A 13,774-nucleotide genomic window follows, 5' to 3' on the forward strand; every position below is an offset into this window, starting at 1 on the left:
AAAAAAATTTAAAAAATCAAATCCAGATGCAACCTTAAAAACGTAAACTAGTAAAACATTAAGCCATAAAATCAACATAAGTCAGTGGCTGAAGTAATGAACGAAGTGGCAGAGCTGAAGCAGCTGCAGATACATAAGCAAGATTCTTCTCTTCCCAATTTGGAAAGTAAATATTTACTGTGAACCTGTTTGATACCCCAAGGGGTCGCTTTAAAACGCTGCTCTGGGCAGAACTCTCGCCCCTCACCCCAAGCACTGATGGGATCCGCTGGCCGCTGCAGGATTCAAGGCTAAGTCAAACGAGCACAGCAGTATCAATGTTGCTCCCAGCCTCAGTCACAGAAACAGCTTAATGAGCATGGGGGTTATTAAAATACGCTCTTTCCTATTAACGTAACATCAGCCTTTATATTTTCAACAGCCCAATCGATAATTTAATACACTCTTTATTCAATATTTATCCCTGTACCTTTGAGGCACCCCAAAAGCTGATGTCTCTTGGAAGGCTCTTCAAGGTGACGCAGTTTACGATCTGGACCCACTCAGGCGCACAGCTCTGTTCCTGCGCAAGTCACTGAGCAACAGCATCCTGCACTTCGGGTAGTAAGGAATTTCACTGAAAATACATATTTTTAAGACTGAATTTCTAAAATGCTGGTAGAAGGTCACTTAATCAAATGAACAGAGACAGACGTGACCACCATGGTACGAGAGTGTGTCCTTCCTGACATTTCTTGCTTTCAACGAGCAAAAAAATAACCACTTGCAGCAAATCTGAGGGACTGCCTCAGAAAATACTGGTGACAAGGGATTTACCTTGTAAATGACGAGAGGACGAGAGGGAACGGCCTCAAGCTGCGCCAGGGGATGTTTAGGTTGGATATTAGGAAAACTTCTTCACCAAAAGGGCGGTCAGGCACTGGCACAGGCTGCCCAGGGAAGTGGTTGAGTCCCCATCCCTGGAGGTATTTAAAAGCCAGGTAGATGTGGTGCTTAGGGCCATGGTTTAGTGGTGACCTTGGCAGTGCTGGGTTAACGGTTGGACTCAATGATCTTAAGGGTCTTTTCCAACCTTAACGATTCTATGGTTCTATGAGCACGGGGCAGGAATATTGCAATATAACTGAAGGAGGACAACATCCCCAGAAAATAAACCAAGCTCGGTAATTCTGCATTAGTTATAATTACAAGGATAATTGCTCTAATTTTGCAGATATTGCTAAGAATACTGGGAGACCCGTTCATTTCTTTGCAGTGCTTTAACAATTAAAATATGCTTCTGCTTTTCTCAAAACAAGGACCGAAGGAGACGGCCTGCCCTCAGAACGAGCGCGGGCTGGGGAGAGCCCACACGCGTTCCCCCGTGCTGCCCGGCAGCAGGGCTGCGGCGCAGGGCAGAGGACACCGGCCCCGACGCGGCTGCCAGGCTCCGTCACTCTCGTGGCACTGCCCGTGCACAAAGCAGGAAACGGAGTCTGAAACCTCAGCTCCCGCAGATCACCAGGCAGCCGTGGGATTTCGCTGGAATTTAAAAAAAATCCACCAACCCTAGACGTTACTATAGCCATTAAACAGCTTTTAAAATAATAGGAAACATTTGTTTAAGACAGCCTGTAGTCTGAGGCTCTGAGATCTTATTAAATGCTTACAATAGAGCCTTCTTGTATTAAGACACTCAGTCTTTAAATGTATATTTTCTATATTTTCAGTGACAGTGCTTATTACGCAAAGTGCTGGATGCTGTTGCGCGCTGACTCGAGCAGGAACCTCTACACAGTTGCTTTATTTCCCCTTCCGAGTTATAAAAAGTGCTAGACAAAAATTCTTTGCTCCCGGTCGCAGGCTCCGAACACCGATTGCAAGCATCCAGGTTCTGAAGCGGTAAAAGACCCCGCGCGAACAACACCGCGGTCCGAAGGCCCAGCCGGGATAGATTACAAAAGAGCACCTAGCTCTCATGACTTCGCATCACGGCAGCATGAGGGATTTTGCCAGTCTCGTCCAGAACCACTTTTTGGTGCAAGGATTGGTGTAATCGCAAATGGTAATGAACCGTAAGATACTTGGAAACTCGTTCTTCATGGTTTTGCACTTGACTGGAATCAGCCGTTTGAGACGAGCGCCTGAAAGACAGGTCAGACAGGCAGAGGGTTACACAGAGCCACAGCCAGATCCTCTACCCATTTTGTCCCCGCAGCAGCTCGCGCATCACGAGATCCAGGTTTGCTCCTGATTTTGTGTCATCGCATTATCGTGTAACTAGCTCTCACCCTGGAGAGCAAGGTTCTCGGTCCCAAGCCCTCCGCTGAGAACATTTCACTCAAATACAGAGCAGGGCCCCATCTCGCACGCGTAGGGCAGCCTGCGCTGATGGGAGCGATTAAGGCCTAACGAACTGCAGACATAAAAGAACACAGCGCAGTTTTTTGTGGAACGCAAACGGGAGTATACAGTCCCGACTACTTCCAGGTGTGTAGGAAGAGAAAATCAAAAGACTAAGCTGCTTCTAGATGGTCAGCTTTGCTGGGTTATCTCCAGTTCTTTGTCCTCCTACCCTGATTCTCTCAGGCTGCAGACAGTACCCGCCGATTCCAAGGGGCTGCGAGGAATCACTCCGCTAACATAGAACCATAGAATCGTTTAGGCTGGAAAAGACCCTTAAAATCATCCAGTCCAACCGTTAACCCAGCACTGCCAAGCCCACCACTAAACCATGGCCCTAAGCACCACGTCTACCCAGCTTTTAAATACCTCCAGGGATGGGGACTCAACTGCTTCCCTGGGCAGCCTGTGCCAGTGCCTGACTGCCCTTTCCGTGAAGAAGTTTTTCCTAATATCCAACCTAAACCTGCCCTGGCGCAGCTTGAGGCCGTTTCCTCTCGTCCTATCCCTTGTTACTGGGGAGAAGACACTGACCCCCGCCTCGCTACAGCCTCCTTTCAGGCAGTTGTAGAGAGCAATGAGGTCTCCCCTCAGCCTCCTCTTCTCCAGACTAAACAACCCCAGCTCCCTCAGCTGCTCCTCACCAGCCTTGTGCTCCAGACCCTTCACCAGCTTCGTTGCCCTTCTCTGGCCACGCTCCAGCACCTCGATGTCCTTCTGGTAGTGAGGGGCCCAAAATTGAACACAGCACTCAAGGTGCGGCCTCACCAGTGCAGAGTACAGGGGCACTGTCACCTCCCTGGTCCTGCTGGCCATGCCATTCCTGATACAAGCCAGGATGCCGTTGGCCTGCTTTTTCTGAACTGCGTTTTTTGAGGCATGCACAGTCTCAGACAACTTTCCCTGTGACTGCTGCCGCTTGAAGGAGCAGCTCTTCTAAAGAGGAACTTATCATTCTCCATAGGGACACCAGCTACCAGCTAAGCTACGCTGCCCAGTGCAAGTGATGACACCGAGACCTGAATTAGGCAAGAAACCAAGATTTTGTAACTGCAGCACATGCTCACGTAATCCTCGAAGCTCCCAGAACTTGCCACCAAACCCTTCTGTGTCTCAAGTAACTCTGTGATTTCTGTAAGCCTGTACTTACACGCAGGTTTTTACTGGCAGAGGTCAGGTCACTACAGACGGGCATTTCTGTTGTTCTAGTGAAAGCTACGATGCCAACAAAAAACTGGTGAAGAACTAAAAGGGCTTTGCTACAAATCTTGATGACTGGGGGCTGATGCAATGTGCTAGGGGTGTTCAATGGATTAACGGCCGTCATATGAAATTCTTGCATCGGGGAAGATGGAGCTAATTCCCAGCTCTGCCACTGGTTTCCAGTTTAACCTCTGGCACGTCCCCTGTAACACCATGTCAGACACCTCATCTAGAGAAGAGGCTTCACATGCAGACACTCCTACACGTATTACATACCCTCCACGCTATTAGGCTGTGCTGCACTTACTCCCCAGCAACACACAGAAGCGTAGGATAACTAGTGGTTAGAGAAAAGCAATCTGAACAAACCTGACAGAAGTAAACTGACGGCTTTTCAATTCAGAACAAAATACGTAACAGATTTTTCCAATGCAAGTTGAACATTCATTCCATATTTTGTTTACCTATCCACAATACTCAAGGATCTCTGCAAAAAGCTGCACGTTCATCACCTGCTACCCCATTTACTCACACCCTGAATATACTATACTACTTTTCTCTTTAGTAACGTATTTCCTGTGTGGATCTTAAAGCCCTTCAAAGCCTGACGTGCAGCCACAGCGTCTCCGGAGCAGGCAGCGTGAGCCCTGCAGCACAGACAGCTAAGCTGCTCGCTCGCGGTCACGCAGGAGGTCAACGGCAGGGCAAGGAACCAAGTCCAGATCCCTGCCCACAGCACAAAATGACAAAGCCACCGTTCGTTTTAACGGCTGCTTCTAATAGCGATAAATCTCTGTTTGCTTAGTGAAGGGCAAGCCTGGGCGGACTTTCACACACGTGAAACGTAGGTCAGTGGTGAGAACCCAGGTCTGAGACCGAGTGACCGGTTCTGTAACTATCAGTTATTTATTTTCTCCTTTCTTGCCTGTATTTATCTAATCTGTTTCGCCACATCCGAGGCTACCCCTCATTCTGCATTTGTGCAGTGCCCAACAGTACAGCGCTGATCTCCGCTGGAGGTGTTACTGTAATAACAATTACACTGTTGATATGCAATTTTAGATGGGATATTTGTGAGATCTTACCTGGGGAAAGACTAAGAGCAAATTTGGTCTGAAAATCACATTCATCGCTTTCCAGGTAATCATCTGAAATGACAACCACCATCCTCCGACACCTGAAGATAAAGCAGTCAAGGGAGAAAAAAATAAAATGTCAACAGAGATACTTCTCATCCTGACTGGTAGAAGTTCTGTATTCCTTTGAATCGCGCCGGTGGAGACACGAACCCGCCAGCTGTGTTCCAGCAGGAATTAACCACAGAGCCAGGACTACTGACAGACAGATAGGTACGTTACACACAAAAACCTGATTACAGACACACACTTATATACTAGAAATGAAGAAATAGCAAAGTCCAGATTGCCTGTGCAATCTTTGTTAGAGCCTCTCTCTGTATATTACAAACAATGCCCCCTTAATTATCTGCTTACGTGCTGCCTTTATTGACCGAGCATAACCGGTGCTTTTTCATATTAGAACGAACTGGACAGAGCTTTGTTGTATTCTTATTACCGTGAATTCACCTGGTTTCATAAATTTGAGCTTTATTCTCCAATTTGTTGCTTACAGTCACTTGAGGTGCCTGGTTGTAAGCTACACGTTAGGCTCTTTACGGAAGGCTACACTGTACAACAGCCAGGAGAGCGAGGCCTTATGAGGTCTCCGTTAAGGCCAAGCTGCCTCCCTCTGAAAGGCTGATGTTTCAAACCCAAACACCTGCCTTGGGGATTTTCACTCCCTATCTGGGGAGTTGCTTTTATGCCCCACAGCTCCCACCACGCCCGAGTCCCACACAGGCCTGAAGGATCCTTGAAGTCAGTGCCAGAGCCAACAGCAGTGCTGTCCCCTCGCCCTCCACGCTGTGGGGTGGAGCTAACGCAGCCCGGAGCTGTGTTCATTTCCAGCAGCCTGGAGCTGTGTTCGTTTCCAGATCGCCTCCAAAGATGCGACTGCAGGATATTGCAGCCGAGAGAAAAGGCATCAAACGTAAGCATCATCACTAGAGTGGCACCTTCCTCATGAACACAGTGTAGCGACATGTTGGAGAATGCTCGAGACTTCCCTCTGGAGCCAAGAGCATCAAACAAACCCCATAAAGACATCCTTGTGGATTTTTACTGCTTCGCTGGCACCGCACTGCAGACATCATGGTAAAATGAACGTAATGTTCCATTACCCTCAGCTGCCCCAAAGAGCCTCGGTTCACTTACCTCCTTTCTATAAGTTCTCCGCTGATGGACCACACACACGTTCCTGGCAAGACATCCCGATCAAATACACAGAGCTTCAGTTTGAACTCTGTTTGTTCCAGCTCCCTGATCATCTCCTGGACGAACTGAAGGTCTTTCTGACAGTAGCAGATGAAGGCATCAAACATCTCTGTTCCGTTCCCTGAAACCATTAAAAATTTAGCTGTCATCCTCTACTAAAAATGAAGTTAACTCCTGAAGTGAACTTTCACCAGCTCCCACAGACTTTGACTCAGACTCAGGAGCTTTGACAGACAAGCTCTGGCCAAACTTCCAAACGTAATTTAACATTTTACCGGACCAGCTACCCTTCAGCCCAGACCCCTGGCCGTAACAGGGCTGGCAGGAGCTAACAGATGTCTCTGCCTTGACCGCTTTGTTTCACAGTCCGGGCTATTCGCATAAACCCACTTTTGCTGGCAGCGGTTAGGGAAGGGTAGCTGAGATTCAGACATGCAAAATCTGCAGAGGCAGTAACATCCAGCCACAGGGAAGGCGGGGGAGACAGGGTCCGGGAATAATCGGAGGCAGCAGCGTAGCCCAGAGGATGCAGCTCAGAGCCCCGACGCTCTGGGAATTCACTGGGAGTTATGCATCTAAAATATCCTTGTGGCTCTGGGTCCTAGTTCTGTAGTTCAGGTCACAGAGATTCAAACTTCTCAACCAACACCTTCCCACAGGCCCTTCATCCAGCACTATCCTGACATCTGCTGTCCATTGAGCTATGAGGTAGGCCTTGAAATTTGGAAACTGTGATTTTTATGGCTAAGATGTCAAACTTGGGTACCTTAAGTCATATCCTAAGTAAATGGCCCTGTTTTCCAAAGCTGTTAATGGCTGGCAGCTCCTGTTTATTTAGCACTAATCCAAATATTAAAGTGCTATACTTTAAGGGCAATGTTTCTCATAATTAAGTGCCTTAATACTGCTGGATAGTTTCCCACTGTGTTATTTTTTTTCCGTATCAATGTCACTACATATATTTTCAAGTTTTTATGCCAGTTAAAGCCTACCACAGTGAAAAAATAGGTCAGGCTGTAAAAGCTGCTGAGAAAAGCATCAACCCGGCAGGCAGATCCAGCCCAAGAAGCATCCAGTCAAGCAGAAGGGTAACTGTCTGCCAGGTCAATCAAACTGAGGGTACTGCTTTAGGGGCACAGCGCTAACTTGGGGGTCACATCAGGCGAAGCTGCCATGCACAAACACCAGCACATTCGTCTACGGACATTTGGCGAGGTTAATGATGTCCCCACGTACAGCGAAGGTGGACACCCAAAGTCGGACGAGCCAGAGGAGCATCCAAAGAGGTGAGCTGACACATCTCCACTCAGCCTCAGCTGCTGCTCCATCCGCCACAGAACTCTATAGGATGCCCGCTTCCTCAGCCCACGGCTGCACACGCAGCCCAGCGTGCACACGTACGGCTGCATGCGCAGTTAGAAACACAGAAGACTGCGCACGCAGCCCGGCACGCAGTTGCACACGCATATGGCTGCATACGCAGAGCTGCACGCACAGCCCAGCGAGCACACGCAGAGAACTGCGCTTCCTCTCTCCCCCCCTTCACACCCAGCTGTACTTCAAACCCTGCTTCCTTTTTATTCAAGGTGGTTAAATCTGCTGAAGACAGGGCAGCGTAGCCAAGGCACTCAGCTCTGACATCCTTCCCCCTTGACTCCAGCCCGCTGTGCTTTCGGCAGCTGTTGCTCTGTGCCAGGCCGTGCTAAGGGACACGTTTCTGGGAAGTCTCCTCCCATGCATGTCCAGTGGGCTCTCTGCCAGCCTGGTTCTGGGTACAGCGTTCCCCAGGGTTGCTCTTCCTCTCTGCCCTCGGGAACAGGAAAAATGAAAATGCCTGCAGACTACCAGCTGAAGCATTCTGGCCTAGGTTAGGAAAAGTCAGGGGGAATAATGAAAGCAAACAGGTTTTCCGCACTTCTTATGGGGATCTGCTACAGCTGAAGGCAATTCCAATGTGAGGTACCACGCAGCGATGCAATCATGGGCACTTACCGTACGGATCGTCCCTGGTGGTGATGCCCATCAGTTCTGACGTCTTCGGCACACTGCTGTCTACTGCCGGCACTTGAAGCGGCTGGTCCGCCTGCTCCTGCTTTCTTTTCAGGTACTTCTTACAGTCCTCCTCTGCAAAAGGACACACACAACCCATGAGGGAGGCTGCTGCGACAGTGGTTTTACACTGCTGGAGTTCTTTAGAAGAGGAATAGCTATTTCATGGATCAGGGATATCAGAGGGAAAACCCTTGTCTGGTTTTTGGTACCTGTTTATGGACCTGATGTCCTGGAATTTCTCTCACCTTTTTGAGCCTCTTGATGCTGCCTCCTCCACTTCCTCTAGCAATTAATTCCTGAAGCTCACTCTTGCTGTGTAAAGAAGTACTTTCTTTTATTTGTTTTAAACCAATCTCCTCCTATTATCCTTAGTTCTAGTATATCCCAGTACACTTTAAACAGCTTGCATCACGTGTGTAACAGATCTCTGTCTACCATCTGCTCTCATTGTTATGCATTTTGGAGTATTTAAAATCATGAAGTAACTGGGGGAGGCGGATTCTCAATTAGAAGTCTTCATATTGTCTTTTACTAATAAATGTAGGACACACATTAGCCAATTCACACCACCGGCCTTCGTCAGACACAACTGCAGGTGACGGTGAGTACATACACTCACCACGTACAGGAAGACCGTGTAAAATTCTAGCGAGCCCCTGAAACGAGCTTTATGTTGTGCAAGAACTAGTGGAGATCCTCCTTAGCTGGGGCAGAGTGGGTGTGCACATCCCCACTGGGATCACCGAGGGGCAGGCAGGCCTGTCACGTTCGCTGCTGCCAACTTCCCAAACAGAGCAGTGATGGACACAGATCTATTAGAAACAGATTTTGTTTAAAAATGAATGATAAATCTAAATGTAAAGTCTTTGGAGAAGTGACAAGAAACCCTGCAGCCTCTGCCACTCTGCAATATGCAATGACAGAAGAACTTGAAAGTAAAAGGAGATTTGAAACCAGGAATTAACAAAAAGATGAAACTCCCTAGAGCCTTCTCCTTTACTTAAAGAAAAGAAAAATACAAGTATCAATCAGGAAAGTACTGATCGCTCAGAGGGTTTGGCTGGCACAGCTACAGAGATCACTGGCACAACAGCAGCAGCGAGTAAAGGATCTCCTGGTGGTGCAGGACGCGGGTGGGAGCCCGGTACGCAGTGGTTACACAGCCCCAGTCGGTAACGAGCGGGCCTGCAGGAAGCCCAGCTCCTGAAGCCCCCTCCTCTGCTTCTATTGCATAGTTTTGCATCTCGTGACTGGATTATCCCCAGTCTAATAAAGTGTCAGATCTGATCAAAACTTTTCCTGAGGCTGAGGCATTCCCAATCTCTCCTCCCCCTTCCTCCCCAGTCCTGCAGCGGAGAGAAGAATCCGCCGCGTTCTCTACCAAGCAGAAGGTTCAGATTTCAGGTCTTTCCTCACTAAAGCACAAACTCGCGTCCCACCTCTCTGCCAGCTGCCTGTTGCCGTGAGGCGTGTACATTTCGTGTCAGGTACGTCAGTGTCCTTCCAATCATGATTAAAGCCATTTCGAACAGGCCAACAGGTTCAGAAGTTCCACGGGAAGGACTAGCACGCAGGCACATGTGCCTCGGTCCCCTAGGCAGCTGCTTCACAATCCAAAATATTGCTGAATAGGCAAGAACAGGCAATTATTTAAAGGCATGCTAATACTAGTGCTCAACACAGAAACGTTCATTTTAAGTCTGTCTGCTCCATGTCTTCTCTCCTTGCTTCTCCCACCTGCAAAAGTGGCATCTGTGCTGGCCTGACCTGCGTTTTTCTAGGTTGGTGCCCAGAGCTCACCAACACCACTCATGGCTGACACACAACTCTCACCAACACAAGCATTCTCCTGATTCATCTAGTCAAGCCTGCGCGCACAGTTCTGATGTCATCATGCCGTAATCCCAGACCCCGTTTAACCCTACAGGATAAACCTGGGCAAACCTGGGAGCTGGGCAAAGCTTTCAAAACAAAACACCAGAGCCTCATGGTTTTATTACGAGTGCAAACTGGGGGCCCTATCGCACTGAAAGCGCCAGTTGGTCCAGTGAACCCGGATGAAAGGCGTTCAGTAATTTGGCAAGGATTAGTCCCCAGCTGGAAACAGTGCCTGACCATACAAGTTAACGAGAGTGAACAGGGTCAGAGATGACTTTGAAGGCCCATAAAGAAAAAGGATGCAAACCAACACAAAGAAGTAGCAAGAAACTCCCTCAGGTTAAGGTGTCCCGCTCCACCCCGCATCTAACACAGTACAGGCTTTACATTCCTCTAACGGTCAAACAAAAGGCAGAGGCATTGGAGAGGAAGAATAAAAACATGAAACCTAAAGTGCAAAATGATTAGCATGATGAGAAGAGAGAGAAAACGGACCCAGGAACTGTCAAGCAGGAAAGTAGCACTTCTGTAACAGGTCAGGAGGAAACAAAAATCTTCGAGTTTCCGCAGGAAAGAGTTAGCACAAATGTACCGAAGCAAAGAGCTTCACATCCCTAAAGATGATTGTACAACGAAATAAGCTGCTGAGAAAGATCACCCCTGGGGCAGATCTGCTATGATGGAAAAGCTGCACCCTGCAAGTGTCTGTGCTCCGGACAGTGCAACAGGGGAGCTGCTAAACACAGCCCCGCTGTACCGGGCGGCCAGAAGTAGAGCTACTCAAGGCCGCAGGAGGCACTGATTTTTAGCTTCCTAAGCACAGCCAGGAATGGAGCACGCGATGAGACAACAGGGAACTGCTTCTGCAGTAGAAACTACAAACCAAACACCTCCTCTGGAGCTGCACGGCACCAATGAGTTGTGTTTAAGGAGGATGCTGTGTCCCAAAGGAGCCTGGCTGGACACAACCTGGGACACAAGGGCATCAGGTGCCATTTGAGAGATCCCAGAGTGTCCGAGACCTCTGTTCTGGGCTAGCAGGTACGACACCGGACCTACGAATGACCGGTGTCCATCAGGAGGCAGAGGCCACGTGCGATATCCTGAGGCCTCTCAAATGACTTGAGATGCCTTCGTGTGGGCAGCCGAATCGTGCCCTAGATCTGCACCTCCTGTAATGAAAACACAGACCGCAGAAACCTCGGTACTGATGTTTTCTGATTCTGAGCTGAATCCCGCTGCAGGAGTCCCAACGGCACACAAAGATGCCCCTGGCATTAGGAAATACCGTGCATCAGCAGTGCAATCGCCCATTTCCTTTCCTCTTACGAGTGTAAATATCTCCAACCTCTGCAAGAGCTGGGAGCGCTAGCGACAGGTCACAGGCCCTAGCTGCAGTCCTCAGCCAAAAACAACGCAAGAGAGGAATGGCCACGCTGGGTCAGGCCGGGGGCCCATCTACCCTAGCGTCCTGTCCGCAGCAGCAGGCAAAAGCAGATGCCTAGGAGAGAACGTAAGAATAAAATAAGCGTACAGTGATATTTTCCTAAAATAATCTATCTTTTAGGTCTAATCTACAACCTATTTTTATAATCTATCCGTTGGACAATTTGCAGTTAAGGAATTTCCTGAGTCAGAGGCAATATTTTTGTGTTGACTAGCTCTCAGTGGGTTTTTTTTTCCAAGAATTTATCTGTCTCCTCTTATCAGCGTGACCCACCACCGGGCTAACCTTGTGACTTTCCTGAAGCCCAGGTTAGAATCATAGAATCGTTCAGGTTGGAAAAGACCCTTAAGATCATCGAGTCCAACCGTTAACCCAGCGCTGCCAAGGCCACCGCTAAACCATGTCCTCGAGCACCACATCTGCCCGGCTTTTAAATACCTCCAGGGATGGGGACTCAACCACTGCCCTGGGCAGCCTGTGCCAGTGCCTGACCGCCTTTTCGGTGAAGACATTTTTTCTAATATCCAACCTAAAGGAGGTTCCTCCCGCTCGTTCTGCTGTTGTCTACGCAGGCTCTGACAAGGACCGTCCGCCGCATTCCCCTCCAGCGGGCCAGCTCCTGAATTCAGGGCCAGGGGAAGCTGAGGTGATGCTCAACATTTTTGCGAAGCCCGAGCTCTCTCGCACAGCTGGAAGCTTCTGCTTTTTGTTATGAACCTCGGATGGGCGGATCACCAAGCACACTGATTTTTTTGTGTTTTTCGCAAAACCAAGTCTTCAGAGTGCGTTCTTGGTTAGGAAGAACGGCAAGAGTATGGGAAAGTCCTCAATCGCTTCTTTGTCAGGCTCTCTACACAGATGAATTTCTACATCTTCACTTATCTCCGTAAGTAACAGGAAATGAGATTTATTATTTCTTCATCACTAACCCAGTAAACTGTATTATACAACACAGGACTTCAGTGGAGTCTCTGGCTTTGGAAATCCTTCGGCAATGAATTTCCCTTTCTGATGACAGCTGGCTTCCCTCTGAACTTCTGTGATCGTGAAGAACACGAAGGATCTATAAAGAACAAGTTATCAAAACTGCACTGGGACCTTCATACTTCTCACTGACCTATCTCAATTTTTTTCAGTTTGCAAGGAGATTTTTTTTCCCTTCCGTTATCCAGTTAATTATTTTTCCCTTCCATAATCCAGGCGGCACATCCCTCATCTCTCCCTGCAAGTCCCTTCCAGACCCACACATCATAATTTCCACACTGTCCCATGTCCGTGCAAACTGACTCCTGGCTGACCTGACCGAAAGCATCCTTCGACACGCAGAAACTTTTATTATTGAAGGTCTGGGATAAGATGAGGCTCCAGATATTACTTTGCAGGGCTTAGGGCTAGCAGAAATAAGGCTCCTATAAGAACACCGAGGAGGTCACTCCACAGTCTGGGAAGGGCTTTTCTGTTTGCGTGTTTTCTGTTTTTTCTCAGCATCCCCCCGGGACAGAGCAACAAAGCCCGACGCAAACAGCATCGCCCTCCCTCCCAGGCAGCAAGGAAGCACCGAGCTGGGCTGGGCCCGGAGCAAGAGCCGCACGGCAGCGTCCCCGGGAGAAACCCCGAGCCCAGAGCCGGCCGACAGACAGGGCTGCCCCAGGGCGGGACGGGCCCCTGCGGGCTGTGGCAGGCCCTCGCTGCCTGAGGGCCGAGGGGCCCCGCTCCCGCCTCCAGCCTCCCCGTCCACTTCCCGCCCTCGCCTTCCCTCACGCTGGGCCCGCGGCCGCGGAGCCGGGCGGGCCCCCTGAGGGAAGGGGCCGCCCTGAGGGAAGGGGCCCCCCTGAGGGAAGCGGCCGCCCGCGGGAAGGGGTGGGGGGTCCCGCCGCGCCTCACCCACGCTGTCGGCCAGGTCGAGGAGGACGTCGTGGCGGCCCAGGCGGCGGAGGAGGTCGAGGAGGAGGCCGACGGTGGCGCCGCCGGGGCAGCGGCACTGCCAGTCCTCCAGCAGGGCGGCGGTGGGGTCGGGCTGCGCCTCCAGCCGCCGGATCTCCAGGTACTCGCAGCCCAGCGCCTCCGCCAGCGCCGTCCAGTCGGCGGCCGCCGCCGCCCGCGGGTTGAGGTAGAGGCCGAGCCGGCGCCGCACGCTGTAGTTAAGCGCTACCATGGGCACGGCGTGGAGGTCGGGCGGCGACGGGACGGCGACCGGGCCGGGGCCGGCATCGGGGCCGGGGCTGGGATCGGGGCCCGCCGGCGCCGTGGCCATGGCCGTGGCCGCGCCGCTTTCGCAACTTCCCCCCGCTCCGCCGCGCTCCCGCGGCCCTCTCGCTTCCCGCCTCGCCCCGCCTCGCCGCCGCCGCCCGCCCTCCCCGCCCTGCAGCCTCTCCGCAGCGGGGGAGAAGCCTGGCCTTGGGCTCCGCTGCCTGAACCCAGCGGCGGGCAGCCCCGGGCGGGCACTGTGGGTCGGGGGGACGCGTCTGCCGCGGAGGGA

The 13,774-nt window shown here is 50.7% G+C and overlaps 1 protein-coding gene across 1 annotated transcript; it reads right to left on the reverse strand.

Moving 5' to 3' along the window:
• Positions 1 to 428: 428 nt before the first annotated feature.
• On the reverse strand, positions 429 to 13,612 carry MYD88 (MYD88 innate immune signal transduction adaptor). The gene is made up of 5 exons (XM_087730988.1): positions 13,180 to 13,612; positions 7,911 to 8,042; positions 5,859 to 6,039; positions 4,671 to 4,762; positions 429 to 2,123 (listed from the first exon to the last, which is right to left on the reverse strand). Exons 1-5 carry the CDS (start codon positions 13,547 to 13,549, stop codon positions 1,969 to 1,971), a joined length of 930 nt encoding a protein of 309 aa, XP_087587114.1. The 5' UTR covers positions 13,550 to 13,612; the 3' UTR covers positions 429 to 1,968.
• Positions 13,613 to 13,774: the final 162 nt, after the last annotated feature.

Source organism: Nipponia nippon, unplaced genomic scaffold (genome assembly GCF_047370975.1).
Source record: "Nipponia nippon isolate SJK-2023a ecotype South Korea unplaced genomic scaffold, ASM4737097v1 scaffold_1, whole genome shotgun sequence".
NCBI classification, from domain to species: Eukaryota; Metazoa; Chordata; class Aves; order Pelecaniformes; family Threskiornithidae; genus Nipponia; species Nipponia nippon.